Source organism: Semicossyphus pulcher, unplaced genomic scaffold, assembly GCF_022749685.1.
Source record: "Semicossyphus pulcher isolate SPU_LCO1_2020_fin unplaced genomic scaffold, fSemPul1.0.p SCAF_17, whole genome shotgun sequence".
NCBI classification, from domain to species: Eukaryota; Metazoa; Chordata; class Actinopteri; order Labriformes; family Labridae; genus Semicossyphus; species Semicossyphus pulcher.
This window is the reverse complement of record NW_027211681.1, coordinates 27975517-27991201: the sequence shown is the minus strand read 5'-3', so window position 1 is coordinate 27991201 and position 15685 is coordinate 27975517. Positions and strand designations below refer to the sequence as shown.

The 15685-nt window shown below is 44.2% G+C and overlaps 1 protein-coding gene across 5 annotated transcripts; it reads right to left on the bottom strand.

Annotated features, from left to right (window-relative positions):
- Window positions 1–3166: 3166 nt before the first annotated feature.
- aftpha (aftiphilin a) lies at window positions 3167–15685 on the bottom strand. Of its 5 annotated transcripts, none has more exons than XM_069665423.1 (10): window positions 15561–15685; window positions 11698–13404; window positions 9360–9526; window positions 8648–8777; window positions 8282–8338; window positions 7807–7929; window positions 6701–6764; window positions 5610–5693; window positions 4960–5083; window positions 3167–4679 (listed from the first exon to the last, which is right to left on the bottom strand). In XM_069665423.1, exons 2-10 carry the CDS (start codon window positions 13366–13368, stop codon window positions 4538–4540), a joined length of 2562 nt encoding a protein of 853 aa, XP_069521524.1. In that variant the 5' UTR covers window positions 13369–13404; window positions 15561–15685; the 3' UTR covers window positions 3167–4537. The 5 variants fall into 5 exon arrangements, with proteins under 5 accessions (XP_069521524.1, XP_069521525.1, XP_069521526.1 ...); XM_069665424.1 differs by having other exon boundaries at window positions 6701–6761; XM_069665425.1 differs by lacking the exon at window positions 5610–5693.

Genomic DNA, 15685 nt, shown 5'->3' with positions numbered 1-15685 from the left:
TTTGAATAAAAATGTATTCCTGTTTTTTCAAACACATTTTAGAGGAATTATTAATCGGATAGCGTCTTGGGTTCAGCCAACAAAGAAACCGTACTAGCTTGTGAGCATTAGCAAAGCTAACTAGCGCACATCTTTGGGGAAAAATGATAAGAAACACTTTCCTCAAATATCAGGAATTAAACATGTATAAGTTCTGAAAATGAACTGTGTGTTTGCTGTTTAAATTAAACAAGACATTTTTTTACTAGCTTATGGCAGCTAAGAAGGTGCTAGCCATGTTAGCGTTTCGTTTCGGGAATAAAGAGTTAAACATGTTTCTTTTATTTTTGCTAGCAGGTCTTTACAAGCCAACAAATATAATTAGACAGATAATTAGTTTTTGGGAATATGTTCAGTAACTTTGAAGTTTTTGTGTTTCAGGCAGGACGTTGTTAGCATAGCTTAGCATAAAGAGGGAAACAGTTAGCCTGGCTCTATCCAAAGTTTAAAACTACACACAAACGCCTCTAAAGCTTCTGTTTGTGTTTGAGCTGAGCACTTTAATGAATACCAACTATAGAAAATGTTTTACAGCAGGAAGTTACTTTCTTTAAGCTTCTTTGTACAATTTGATTTCTCACTTCAAGCTCTCACTTTAACTCAACCAGTGACATGACTTTCCTCTAGAATCTAAGTTTTAGGAGCTTCTACTTTAACCTGGAGTGAAAATCAAACATCAGGATTTAAAAAGATCATGTTTATTGTTTTTGATGTGACAGGAAATAAAGCTACAATTGCAATAACGCAGGTACGTGGTGACAAACTTTCAAACGCAGCGTTCCCTTCTGCTGGAGTAACAACATGGATTATTTATTCTCTCTCGGCTCTCCTGTATATTTATTATATCTCTGGACTCTGTTATTTAGTTTGTACAGAACATGAAATGATTTCTTTTTGAGGATAAATCCAACAAAAAAGAAAAAGGAAAAGATTATTTCAAAGTAAAATAACTCTGAGGTCTTTTTTGGTGGAAATATCTTTATTTAAATGTTATTTGATAGATGATTGGATTTCTTTTATTAATATGTTTTATCTTTAGGACTTTAGCAATGCAAACGTCTGCCACAGCTCTGATGTACGTCGTGAAGAAGTTATAAATGGATAAACGTTGAGCCAGTTTTTAATTTGGTTTTTAACCTGACTGAGCGTTTCCGTCCCGTTTGCACCTGTAATCTGTACCTGGATATCTGATCTACCTGTCCACACCTGGAGGTGGATTGTCAGGGCTTTTGACTAATTAAGTATAGATCACGTTGATCCATCATGTCTGATACAAGAATATTAAAACTGAACCTAGATCTGGTTTCTTTACCTGTTAGCATCTTTGTCTCCCCCTGCTGGACGGATGTGAGAACCGTCACAGTGTCCCAGTTTCATACTGGTTCTATATTAATTATATTCTTTATATTTGTCACGTTTCTTTCTAGTACAGCTCCTGCAGTTGGAACAAGTTTTCATACTTTAAACAACAAATTAAACTTCACAAAGTCAAAACGTCCTCCTTAAAAAAGTTATTTTATTTGTCATCTCAGATTTATCTGATTTTTTATCACTGTTATGTACACTTAGAATACATTTATGTCAGCTGTGGTACGCTTAAAAAATCAACATCATTTTATGTCTTTTCTAACACAAAGTCCAAAAGCCAGCTGTGAATATAAAATGAGTACAGAACTGGGGCACTGTGACGTCTACATTTAAACTAAAACACAAAACGTACACTGGAAAAACTAAGATTTACTTTACATTAAGCTCTTTGTAATAAGCGTTAGTTAATAGGTAGTAAGGCCTTTATATGATGCTTATTAACATTTTCATGTGCTAATAAGATTACATGAATGTTAATAACAGCAACAAGAAACGGTTAAGAGATTGTCTAATACATACTTTATTATGCTTTCATTAATGGTAATGTTAGTACGGAATCATAAACTGTTACAAGGTTAATTAAAAGGTTGTTTTTAGCTGTTAACTGACGCTCATCACGAGGACCTTATCAAAAAGGGTTTTTTAAATCTACTTCAACTTTATCATCCGGATTATCTGAAATTTGGCCCTTTTATTCTAAAATGTTTAAACATATTTACTGTAAAAAATGAATTGAAGTTAAGTTTTAAAAACTGGCTCCCGGCTGTTCATCCTTCTTTTTGTTTCAGACTGTTTCTTAAAACGGACTTTTTTTACATCAAACCAAAAGATCTTTTTGTTCTTTGTTCGAACTCGACTGTGGCAGGTTTCTTTTATTTCTCTTGTTTTTACTGGACATTAACAGAAGGATGTAATTATTATTAAATGAATCTGTGCCTTGTCCTATGCAATACCACATTTTTCTTCAGGAACATTTTCAGATGTGTAAAAAGAGGATTCAGCTCCGACTTTAGTAACTTTATTTTCTACATTAAATGAAAATGATCTCATCTTTGTCCTCTTTGTGTTTTTTCTCCTTTACAAACATGAAAAAGTCGGATCGTGTTATATTTCGGGTCTAAACTTTTAAATGGCAATATGCGCTCACAACAGCAGACGTCACACTCATCTGTAAAGCGAGTGTACCCCTCATGTCTGGGGCCAGCCGTCACTCTCAGCTACAGAGCCAGGGAGATGAGAGATGGAGAGACACGATGTTCTATGAGGTAAAATCACCACTTTTTTCAATGGAGTCTGGTGTGATTGAAGAGAACAATGTAACGTCTGTTTGTGTTTAAAAGCATGATCTTCCTCTGTAACAATGTATTAATTCCTCTGTCATAAATATTGTGTTGATCCAAAATAATGTTTGAACACCAAAGACACACATTAACAAAAACAAACTAACAGATCGAGGCAGATGTAGACCAGCAACTCCTGTTTACTGCAAGCTAAAATCAGTGTTTTTCTGAATGGAGTCTGGTGTGTGTGCAGAGAGCGATGTAACGTCTGTGTGTGGTTAAAACAATCATCTTCCTCTGTAACAAAAAGGTCTATCTCTGTAGGGATCCTTTCTGTCATGTTGTCACACACTTAGAATAACCATCTGAACAGCCCGTTTCTTGGCTGCCAGCGGGAGCAATTCAAAAAGTTATTTAGTCCCCAAAACGTGAATATGGATACAGGAAGTTTTTGTTCTGTAAAGAAACAGAAACAAGCAGAGAAGATAACTATTTTAATTTCTTGTGTACACTAAAAGTAAAATTTACACACTTAAAGTCTCAAAAGAACCTGGGCATGCACGATAACCTTTTGACAGGCTCTTCAAGTGATTCAGTTTTTTTCCATAGGAATTTTCCCGTACATTTTACAGTCCATAGTTTAACTGTACACAGTCTAAAGCCACAGTGAACTATGATTACATCCATTTCATCTTTACAATGTGCAAAATCCTCCTGGGAGACGGGCAGACAGTAGTATGAGCAAAACAAAACAAAAAATAATCGCAAATAAGAGCGGCAACAACGAAAAGCACTTCATATAAGGAACAGTGTACAGAACAAACACATGGAAGCGGAAATTGGTCCCTTAATTCCCTTCTGATGCGAGTCGACTTTCACTGCCGAGAAACGTTCGTCCAGTTTCAGTGGTTTTAACCAAAAAGGTCCCGTTTTTACCCCCGAAAAACAAGGAAAATGAACAGTGAGCGAGCGGACACAAACGAGGAAGGAAACGTGTTTTTATCCACCGACCGGAGCCGCCGGAAAATCTGTCAAATATTTCAACATGGAATTAAAATAAAAGTGAAAACAGATTCAGCAGCGCTCGGTCGCTGGAGGTTTTCCTAACTATAAAATAAACAAAGGACAGTCTAGAGACGGTGGGAGGTTTGGACTTAATTTATGTTAAAAAGCGATTTAAATTAGAAAAGACAGAAAATCAGGTTAAAATCTGCACGACTGAAGGTAAAAACTAAGGCCTTTAAACACAACGAGGGGACAAACATTCAGCTGGATTTTGCAGGCAGTGTGGTTTCAAGTTGATAAATATATATATATATTTATATAGATTTTATATATGTATATAAATGTATTAATTTAAACTTACATATATACCACTTCGGTTTGATTCAGCCAGTGTTTCCTTCACAGACACGAACACACTCCCACCACAGAGACGTAAAATCATCCTCCACAGATCATCCAGAGTTAAAACAAAAGGAAAACAACGGTTTAATCCCTGATTATATACACGATGATTCTTCTACATATGAACAGCACGCACGTCTAAAACCTTCCTCTATAAATTATCAGCTCTATAAATTAATTATCTCCTATTCTGTTAATGTGCAGGTGGTGGGCCGAGCGTCCCAGCTGTTTCCCGTCATGATAAATGCTTCGCTTCATTTTTTAAAAATTAAAAAAACAAAATTCGCAAAAAAACAAAACAAAAAAAAAGCATGTAAGGGAGGGAGGAGCTAAGCCGCAGCAAGAAAACAAAGAAAAAAGAAGATGACAACTTGGACTGATCCAGTGGGCGGGGCCAAACGGTCAGGGGAGAGGCGATGTCAGTTAAAGAAGGGGGCGGGGATTCAGTCCGGCGTGGCCACGGAGCCGAGCGGCGTCAGCGTGGCGGGAAACATCAGCACTTTGGCCTGCATGAAGGAAAGATCCGGCAGACCTGAGATCACCTTAGCCGCCTCCTCGCTCAGGTTCTCCTCTCTCCTCGGCTTCCTGTCAAACAGGAAGTGACAAAATAAAAGCACAAAGTTGTCACTGAAATGATCCAAAATTAAAACATGAAAAGTTCCATAATTACAAACAAACAAACAAACAAACAAACAAACAAACAAACACAGTCTATAATGCTGAAATCTCCAGATGGACTGAAGCAAACCCAGCCGCCCTGAGGTTCTCTTCTTTGTCTCTTAGAGAGAACAAAACATCACATGACCCCTGACACTCGTCTGCTGCCTGTTGGCCTCTTTTATTCTGCAGCTGTTTGACCTCTGACCTTGTGGAGGTGCTGGTCTTCTCCATGGTGGACATCAGGCGGGCGAAGGCGTCGGCCACTCGGCTGCCGGAGCTGCCCGGGTCCAGCTTGGCCGTCGTCAGCTCGTACAACTCGGGGTCGACGCCTGAAGAGGAGAGTTTGTTGGATTTATTTGAACTCTTTGAGCTGCAGCTGCTGCACAGTTTCCCTCAGGAGGATTAAAGCGCTGTAATTTATCCTTTGATGTTCTACGCTTTTCACCTTTTGTTTGATAAGATGCTTTTTTAATCATGTTGCTTGTGACATCGCTCTCTTCAAAGCCACCACACTCTTTTACCTTACAAGAGTTTCTGATGAGTAATTCCCCCTTTTAGGTAAAAACACTCTTAAAAGAGCCACCAGAGGGCGCTGGCTGACGTTTCCCCCCCTATAAAACATTACCTGTTTGTTTTCTGTTCGCTGAATGTAAACAAAGTACTTTCTGAGTCAATGTGCACGACAGACAGTGGAGTAATATTCTGGTCGATTAAGCGATCGGTCCTTTCGTCTCACAGACCAGTTTTATGAGTTTTACAAGCGAGAGTCGGGGATGAAGGGGTTAATTTAAAGAAGGGGAACGACAGAGGAGGAGCAGGAGGAGGAGGAGCAGGAGGCCATGAGCAGCTGCTGACCTGGGATGGAGGTTGAGCTGGTGGAGCCTGAATCCTCCACAGGACCAAAGAAATCCAGGTTTAACAGAGACGAGCCCCCGCTCGCTGCAGGCGCGGGGCGACCGAGGTTAACAACCACAGAGAGAGAGAGAGAGAGAGAGAGAGAGAGACCAGAGACATGCAGCAGTGTCAGTGATCAGAGAGTCAGCTACATGAGCGTTAGATCATGTTTCTACTGTTTGATGAGACTTCTTCATGCAGAGCAGCCATGTTGGTTTTAAGAGGTTTAAAGGAAAAATCCACCATCGAGTCACAGCGAGGGTCTAAGTGTGTGAGGGTCTAAAAGATGCTGTTTGTTCTCTCCACACTCTTCATGCTCTGTGTAGCAGCATGTCTGTTTGTCTGAGTCAACTTTTCCCCTCTAATAAAACAAATGTAAATTCTTCTTCTTGTATCAGCTGCAGCTTTCTCCTCCATGACCCGAACGAGAATGTCTTTCGGCATGAGATGCACCTTGTGTTGTGGTTTCTTGTAGCGCCAACAACCTCCAAAACCTCTCTTCTTCCAACCATTTACGCTAAACCTGCATCTGGACATCTTAGCTCATCTGTATTTAGCCACACACCACGACTGACGACAACGAGACGATGTCACGCAGCCAGGCGTCACCGTGTGTAGCTGTAACATCACGTAAACACGTAAAGCTTGCAGTGTGTCTGAGACGTTACGGTTTAATTTCCCTGATTTTAATTTAAGACCTTTCAAGACTTTCTGAAGGAGCCGCTGGAACCCTGAAAACTCACAACAGTGTCTGAATGTTGACGGTGGATTTTTCCTTTAATGAAAAGTGTTAGAAGTTAAAAATCAGACGTTTTCATGCTCAGTCAGGACGTAAAAACACCACCCGCCAAATTCTGCACAAACATGTCCATCACGTGGAGTCTGTTTCTGCTCCTAACAATCTGATTGGTTGAGAATCACAGGAAGTGGCGGGTGGATTTTTGGACCGACCTTCAGGAAACTCCACGAGGGTTAGTAAAGTGTGAGTGTGGAAAAGAAGACGAGAGCGAGCAGGGAGGGGGTTCAGGGTGGAGGTGGTGGGGGTCACCTACCGTCCAGAGGGTTGGTAAGGCCACTGCTGCTCCAGTCGAACTGGACGGGTGGGAGCGCCTCCTGCTGGAGGAGCATAGAGAGAGATTAAAGTTAAAACTTAAGTAAAGCTGCTGGTATTTGCTTGATTACATTTTTTTTATTGAACTATTTTTAGGGAGGGAAAAATGAGACGGAGCCCATGTAGGAGACAGGAAGTGAACACGGTTTATCATTGAGGTAGCTTGTGATGCGTCGTCTTCTTATTGAGCTTTTTTGATGCTACGCTTTAAATTTAAAATGATCGACATCCAGACGAGCGTTTTAGATTCTCTGTCCATTCTAACATGCCTGAAAACTCACATGACTACAACATCAATCTCGGACCCTCGGCTAAAGTCTGACGACGATATATTCTCTGGGAGCAACGGCGAACTTCCAGCCCAGACGTCCTCCTCCGTGCGCTGCTTTGTTTACAGTCCAGTCAGCAGCTTGAGCAGCGACCGTGTGTTCAGATCAAAGGTACATTCTCCCTCCAGATGTGTCTGCTAAATAAACGCTGTCATCTCTCGGTTCGTCCCATTCCCCGGAGGAGCGCCCGTTCATCTGTCCGTGCTGAGTCTCAGTCTCACTGTAAACAGGAAGTTACACAGAGGCTGCACTCTGGCTTACTGCAGCGGGATGAAGCCGAATGAAGTTGAATGTTAGCTCTAGAACAGATTGTTAGCTGTTAGCTGTTAGCATGTAGACGTCTGTTTATAGAGATTAATAAAACGTCGTCAGGCGCTGGTGGGAGCCGGGATGTCGTTACGGTGGATTACGTTGCGTCTGATTGGCTCTCCACACCGAATGTTTTTCCTGCATGCGCCGCAGCCTGCTGATACGTGATTGGTCAATACTACTCGGACTACAAACGTACTACAAACAGAAACCAGAACTCTTCCTGGACTAAAATCCAGTCGTGCATTTCACATTTTTATGTAGAATCTGTAAATTGAGATTACAAGAACATCAGCTGCACAATGCATGCACATTGATGCAAACAGGAAGCAGATTTCTGACTCGCTGGTTGGTTTCTTAATAAATACTACATAAAAAGACCAGCAGTGGCACCGCACGGAGGTCCCACCTGGACTGTGTCTGGGGGACAGGAGCTTTTCTCTGGAGCCACTGGAGGCGCCTGGGCTATCGAAGCGATCATCTCTGCTGCAGAGACGGGCTTCACAGGCTCTTTGGTTGGTTCCAGCATCCCCTAAACACGGCACAGAAACACACAGATCACAAACTCGCTGTGCTGAATATATGTACATACAAACACATTCAATCTGCTGACATTAACTTTACAGTGACTCTAACAGACTGCTAAGGGTTGGTTCATACAGATGGTCTTGTTTTGTGTCTTATTGACTGTCATTTAAAAAAACACCAGAGTAGGACGTCACTGAGTCGCGACCTGCGGACTGTTGGCTGAGCTCCGGAACACATCACGTCAGTTTGAGCTGAGTAAAGACCTTTTGGTGGACACACAGCCTAACGGGGAGCATATGAAGTGTTGGATGAAGGTGTGTGCTTTAAGGTGAAGGAGACAGAGACCGGAGACTCACCAGGCTGGCGGCGTACATGGGCACGATGACCGGTTGCTTCTTCTGCCCCGTGAACAGCTGAGAACATTCAAACATTAAAGGTTAGAAAACAGGAAACATCCTGCTGCAGGATTTGTCTGCCTCACAAGCTTGTGTTGCAGTCCCTGATATCTGCCAGGTTAATAAAGGTCAGATTACTTGATGCATCATTACATGACTTTGTGCAAAGAGAGGGTGATCTGTGCATCTCTACAGTGAAAGGGTCAAAATGATCATTACTCTGAAGCTTCATTTATAATCTAAAGACTTCTTGTTTATGTCTCTTCTCCGACAGTTAAAGGAGTAAAGGTGAGCTGTTAGGAGACGGAGCGTGCAGCAGGGACTCACGATGTTCCTGGTGTCGATGCCCAGGCAGCAGAGTAGTGCCTTGTTGCAGTGAGAGCCCCCCCACTGATATCTGAGGCCGATGGCCTCGTGGATGTCCTGAAGCTGCGTCCACACGCCGTCTCGCACGGCCCTGCACCGGGACACGAGACGCAGCAGAGTCAAAGAGCAGGATAGACAAAGAGACTAAACGTTCATACACAAACAAGAGCAAACAAACACAGCGAAACGTAAACAGCTTAAACCACCAGGACTCTTTTTCTGTTTGTTCTCTGCAGTTTTCTGTCGAGTGTTTTTAGGCCTGAAAAGAAAGAGTCTCAACTTCACTGAGGCGACTGTTTAAACCATCAACTGTTCATAAAGATGGGGTGGGACAAAACATCGATACGGCAACACATCACGACCCCGACTCCTGCAGTACAATCATCGATATGCTGACGCCAAATATCAGTATTATGATTGACAAATGTGCGGCGCTCTGACCAGATTCCCCTCTGATTTGGTCTCATAAATAAAGGATTTGGAAAGATTTGCTTCCAATGTTTGGGGAGCAACAAGCGGTCTGTCATGGCTGAGTCACAGCAGGAAGTCATGGACCTGTTGGCTAACAGAGAGGCAGGTCACAGCGGTGGGGGATGAAAATGTCTCATGGTTTTGAATAGAGAAGATGCTCCACACTTTCTGTTACTGCTTTTACATTACTGCTCAAACTCACCTGCTCCCCGGCGACCTCTGCTCCTCCTCGCCTCCTGGCTGTGGTTTCTCCTCTGGAGGCTCCAGAAGGTCCTTCAGGGACGACACCACGTCCTCCACCAGGGGGACCGCGGAGGTCTGAGGGAAGCTGCTCTGAAACAGCTTCTCCAGGCGACTCGAGAGCGACGCCTGCAGAGAGGAAAGCTGCTGTTTACTCACATCCAACGAAACACAGAAGAAACTCGAGCTTTCACCTTTTGGATGGAGCGCTGGGTGTCATGTCTGTGCTTTCACACCTTTCAGAGGAAGCTCAAGCAGCTGTCAGCCGCCCTCAGATTAACTGGTGTCAATTTAGTGGTGAAAATAAAATGTCTGTTAGGTCTCTATCTATCTCTGTAGGAGGTCACACATGCTGACTGAGCCTACGGCCCACTGATGGAAGCCTTTGCATCTGCAGTATATAGTATTATTATGGGCTGGGTGTCTGTGGCGGCGCCCAGTTAGTGACGCGTTTTCCATCAGCCAGCAGTGGTTGGTCTGCCAGAGAGGGTAGGCGGAGCTAAGCGGCTGCTTTTCCGCTCTCTGCAAGTGTCGCGAGTAAACAGTAATCTACTATGGCTGAACAAACAAAGAAAAGATGGATGACTACAGATACAACTTCAACAAGAAGTGAAAATCCAAAGAAGAAGAAACAAACTCGACGCTCAGATGAAGCAAACAGTCTGAAAAGGAAAGCGACCGAAAGCACTGTGTGGATATCTGGGACGTGTGCTCCCGCAGTTACCGCTGATCACCATGAGGTGTCGCCAAAGAAACTGAGATCTTTGAGATTATAACTCTAAACGTATATTTACATGTTTACATTGCTTGCTTTATCTCTCCATAAGTAGCAGCATGTTTATGAGTCACGTCTTCACTCAGGCAGGAATGTGAATAGGAAACACCGTGTCCATGAAACCAGTTCTTGTAGGCTTGGCAAGACATTATCATTCTGCACTGGTGTACATGCCACGCATACTTGTGCCCTTAATGCTTCAGCTTTGCACAACAGCTTGACAGAGACAGAGAGCAGCATCAGAGTGTTATTAAAGCTGTTTCCTGTCCGTACAACAACAGGAGACACTGTTTTAAATGTCCTTATAAAGTCGCCTAACCCAGCTTCCCCTGCCAGCTTGTAAACCTGGGTGTGATCACAGTTTAACAGACGCTACAGACCAAACCCAGCTGCTGGGTGTCGTCAAAGGTGCAGCAGAAGAAGCCTTTCAGTGCAGGGTTGGTTGTGTTTATACATCTTCAGAAATCTAACGTATGTTTCTGTCCAGGAAAATTGTATCTTGGCGAGGACAGAGAGGATCCTGGTGCCCTCAGACACTTCCGTGCTTTTAATTCTGTTCTTGTAGCTGTCACACAGATTACACACTGCATGATGAAACAGGAAGACGCAGCGTAACTAAGCTGCAGAGTTGGGACCTCAATTCTGTGTCTTAATCTGACAGGAATGTACTTCAGTTTAAATACCTGTTTTAGTCACATGAGGGCGGAGCCTGCAGGAGTCTCTCTGACACACACGCACACACACACACACACACACACTGATGTGACACTGTACTCCACAGCTCTCCAGCTGCAGACGTCAGCACACAGCGTCTGATCACACGGATCATTTAAGAACAGCCAACACCTTCCTTCTCTGTTCCACCTGATCAAATCAGAAGTTCACCTTTTCATTAACGGGTCAGTTAATGTTTCCAACACACGGTGGACGTTGGTGTGAGGGCGGTGACTCAGCTGAATAAGAACAAACTGATATAAATGATATTTTTGTCTTTTGGTTTGTGGACAGCAGAAACTTTTGCTACCGTTACTTCTGGTTCTGCTCATTTTACCTGCATGAAAACATAAATTAATCTGACTAAGATCAGTCGATAATATCTGCCTAGTGATAAGTCATAAGTGTGTGGCATCTCTCCACGCAGATAGTTTCAGTACAATTTATCAGGATGTTTAGACGTCTGTCTTTGAGAATTCCTCTGCTTCCTCAGAAATAGCCCCCAAAACAAAAAGAAAAGCTCTGAGCAGCATCGGTGGATTATCTGGAGTATCAGAGACGAGGTTTCTGTAGAAACGTTGCTGATGAATGTTTTGAATATGCAAAGTTTTGACACATCCATTACAGTCGTGAGGGGCTTTTGTGTCGTTTCTATGAAGCAACGACTCCCTAACTGACTACACATTTCATAAACAAACCGTTTCTGTGCTATTAAGCTCTGCATAAATAATAAAAGATGAAGGTGTGGGTTCATTAACTCTGCAGGCATGAAGGTTCCCAGTGCGACCAGTTTCTCTCCCACAGTGCTTACCGACTGTCTGTCTGTCCTGCTGGCGTCCTCACTGACTGCTGGAGCTTCACTTTCATGCCACTCATCCTCCTCCTCCTCCTCCTGCTCCTCCTCCTCTTCTTTGCTTTCTGCAGGAGGAGCAACACTCGGCTCCGTGCTGAATGCCGCCCAGGACTCCCCCTCAACCTGCTGTTGCTGCTCCCCGAAGGCGCTCCACCCTGCATCTGCCCCATCGTCTGCTCCCTCTGCAGCCGAACTGAAATTCCCAAAACTGTCGCTTACAGGGAAGTCTGCAAACTTGCCTCCGTCCTCCCCCTCGTTTCCGCCTGCTTGGAATTTTGGGGAGTTGAAGTCGCCAAAGTCGTCCTCCTCCTTGGTGTCTTCAGCTTCCTGTGCGGCGGCAGGGCTGTGCGATCTGCTCTGCTCCTGCTGAACGTCCAGCTGATCAAAATCTGCAAAGCCCTGACCGCTGAACGAGCCGGCATCTCCAAAGTCCCCAAAGTCTTCATCCATGTCGTCCTCAGCCAGCTGGCTATGGTCGGCGGGCGTTGCGGTCTCCCCCTGGAGGGGCGGCGAGGGCACCGAGCCCGTAGTGCTCATGTCTATGTACTCCTCCAGAGCGTCTGTGGACAGCGGCCGGCCCAATGATGTTTCCGTCTCCGTTTCTGTCTCAGTCTCGTTACCGGAGACCTTCCAGTCTGACTGTTCCACCTCGCCATCGGCAGCTGCATCAGGTGAGAGATCGTTTTCGCTGCAGCCAGCGGCGTCTTTGGAATCGTCCCTGTCCGCTACATCCACCCCGTTCAGAGAGAGGGGTTCGTTAGTGCAAACTGCCTCTGAGGCAAAGGCTACGTCCCTTTGATGAGAGTCAGCGTCTGTGTGAGAGCCCCGGTCCGTGTTGCACGAGCCGTCCGGGGCCTCAGCAGGAACAGATATGGAATCAGAGCCGCATGTGTCGGGTCCAGTTCTGTTTGTGTCCCTGACATTGTCCTCTGAAGTCTTTCCCTGTGCTATATTACAGTGCTCCTCATGGCAGGCAGCCTCTGCTGGCCAGCTGCCCCCTGTGGAGTTGTCTAAGTCCTCGTTTGCCGTCTGGCTGAGGTATCCTTCAGCATTTGAAAAAGCAGCAAAGTCTGCAAAATCGTCCTCTGGGCTCTCGACGGGGACGCTGCTATTGTCCCCAGTGGACGTTCCTTTTATGTGAGAGTGGACAGAATTCTGCAAGGAAGGGCTTCCCTGAATGTCAAAGGTTGCAAACCCATTTGTTAGCACCTCTGTACCTCCTCCATTGCAGTCAGCGGGCTCGCTTCCAGCTGTGTCGCTCACTGAGAAATCCAGAGAGCTGGAGAGGACCTTTTTCATCTCAGTTCTTTCTGAGGGGGTGCTGCCCAGGTGGCCTGCTGGCACAACACCATTAGCCTTGGATAGCTCATTACCGGGGCTGTGGGTGCCGTTGGAGGAAGTGTGGCTGAATCCCACCACCCCTCTGTTGTTGATGAGCTCAGGTGGGGAGGTGGCGGTCAAAGCTTGGGTCTGGTTGAAAGTGGTCGGGGTGTCGAATTCTGTGAAGCTGATGCTGCTTGGGACGCTGGAGAAGGTGCCGAAGTCTCCAAACTCGTTGTCCTCTTCCTCTGCTCCGTCCTCCATCGGGGGCGGAGAGGAGGCGTACATGCGGATGACATCTGGCTCCATGATTCTCTGCCAATCAACGAATCCTCCTGGCTACACCTGAGACAGCAAGAAAAGACGTCATCAGAAACAAACAATCGGTAAACACAGATGTTTTTAAAGGGGAATTGCTGTATTTTTTAACCTGTTACAGAGGAAGATGATAGTTTTAACCACAGACAGACGTTGCATCGCTCTCTGCACACACACCAGACTCCATTTGCCTTGAAAACGGAAGCTGTACCCACTACAGCCCTGTCTTTTCTGCCAGCTGAAGCCTGAGACATGAAGACATGTAAATAAGGCCTTGGTGCAAAAACCCTACGATCCATCTTTACACATCAGTCTGGCCTTATAAACACAAGAAGTTAATAAGGGCTGTTCTCATTGGAGCTCCAGGACCAATTAGCGTAATGTGTGGTTTGAGCCACAGCAGAAATCAAATTACTGAGGCACTAAAAGAGACGGATTGGCGTCAAATTGACAGTAATAGAGTGATAATAAGAAACCAGCGCTGTGATATATAAAACTGAGACTGAGATCAGACTGCATCCTCTGACACAACTAGTTCTATTTACAGATGCTTCAGTTCATGTGATGTGCACAATGATGCAAGGATCAACCTGAGGGCAACATGGTGCACAGAAACACTGCCCGCTTATAAAGGCTTCATTAAAGGTGTCTTGTCATCATTAATCTGCCTTCATTCTCATTAAACATCCATTTCCCCTCTCTACTGATCTGTTGCCTGTTATTTGTACAAACCTTGTAAATATGTCCCTGTAAATCAACAATTTATTAAAATAATCAGATATCATCTAATGATTTTAAAAACTCTGTCGTTGAAGCCCTACTTTGCTCTCATTTGTTGCCTCATTTTGCCATAATTGGAGACAAATTATTTGAAGACAAATAGTTATTTTGGGAAGTTGCAATCCTGCTAAAAGAATATAAGTGTTTCCCCAAAGTTTCTGTTGTGTAAATTATGCTAAACTAACTGGAGTCTCTTGCCAACTGTAAGAGGAAACTCTGTTTGCATTCTCCTCCACCAACCAGAGCAGTGGGTGGCGTCTGAAACGTGTATTTGCTTTGTTGGCCTTATCTGACTGAATACCTGGGAGCAGGTAGTCTCCACCCAGGCGTGGCTGACTTGGACATGCAAGTCCAGAAAGACAAGTTAACAAACATGAAGGAACATTTCTATTATAAAACATTAATGTTTTTCCTGTCCATAATGTGTCCCCAAGGAAACTGCACTGGGATCTGTGGCTCCATCCCCTCTAAACCATTTGATGTGTCTGAGAGCTGACCTCACTGAACTCCTCAGCCGACAGCCATCCCAATGGCTTAATCTGAATAAAGATACATTTAAAGTGAGTGTTAAGTGAAAGCAGCTGTTTTGGACAAGCCCAACATCTCATCCAACTGGGTTAATTTATTAGCCAGCACAGCTAATATGTTATCTATTTAGACGAACTGTCTGTCACCTTCATGACAAGGTTAGCCTCTTTTGACAGCTGTTTGTTCTCTAAACTAAACACTCGGGCTCTGCGTGTTGAGGCAATTTCTGGAGTTAGCTAAGTTCTACACATTTTCCTCACTTGTCTGAGGTTGGTATTGAAGGGAAGCTAGGAGGCTAACGTAGCTAAATCGTTAAGCATCTAGCTTAGCAGGCTAGTAGCGCTATCGTTAGCTAAGTAGACACTTCACAGCTGAGTCGTATATTTATGTAGAACTGAAAACGACCCGACTAGGATTGAGCTGACATTAAGCTAACAGCTAGGTTAGCATTAACTAGATGGCATCTAATTAGACTACAAGGCCGAGACATTTCGCTTAGGTGGGTTGTAACAGTAGCTAACTTAGCCTAGCTTGGTTAGCCGGAGTAAGAATTTCAAAAGCCAAGCTAAATTAACCGTGTTACCTGCTAATGTGTCATAACTTTCTTGTCACGTTGCCGAGTCGTTTATATTGTTTTACAACAACAATATGAGGTCACCAGAGATACATGAAGGCTAGCAAAGCAACATCAGCAGATATAAGTAAGTGAGAAGTCTACTACTAAGCTAACTACGCAGCTAGCTAACGCTAACGTCAACAACAAGCATCTTCCCTGAACGTCAAGCTAGCTTTAGCTTTAGCATTAGCTTATCCTCATCATCCGGCTCGGTTTGACAGCAGGTGTCTTGGTTACCAGAAGAAACAGTTGAGCTAACCGTGAGATGTTGTCCATCGGCTTCCATGACTCAGGTAAAGACAGTGCTGTCCTCACGTCAGATTAAACCGGCTGAACAGCGCAGGACGGCTGAAACTGAAGCACAAACTAAAGGTTGAGTCAGCC

Bases quoted from the DNA above. Each gene is read 5' to 3' on its own strand.
- aftpha (XM_069665423.1), bottom strand. From the start codon at position 13,368: ATGGAGCCAGATGTCATCCGCATGTACGCCTCCTCTCCGCCCCCGATG. The intron at 5,084-5,609 runs GTCAGCAGCTGC...TCTCCTCTTCAG, and splicing joins CAGCTCAACCTCCATCCCAG to GCGTCGACCCCGAGTTGTAC. The intron at 4,680-4,959 runs GTCAGAGGTCAA...CCTGTTTGACAG, and splicing joins AAGACCAGCACCTCCACAAG to GAAGCCGAGGAGAGAGGAGA.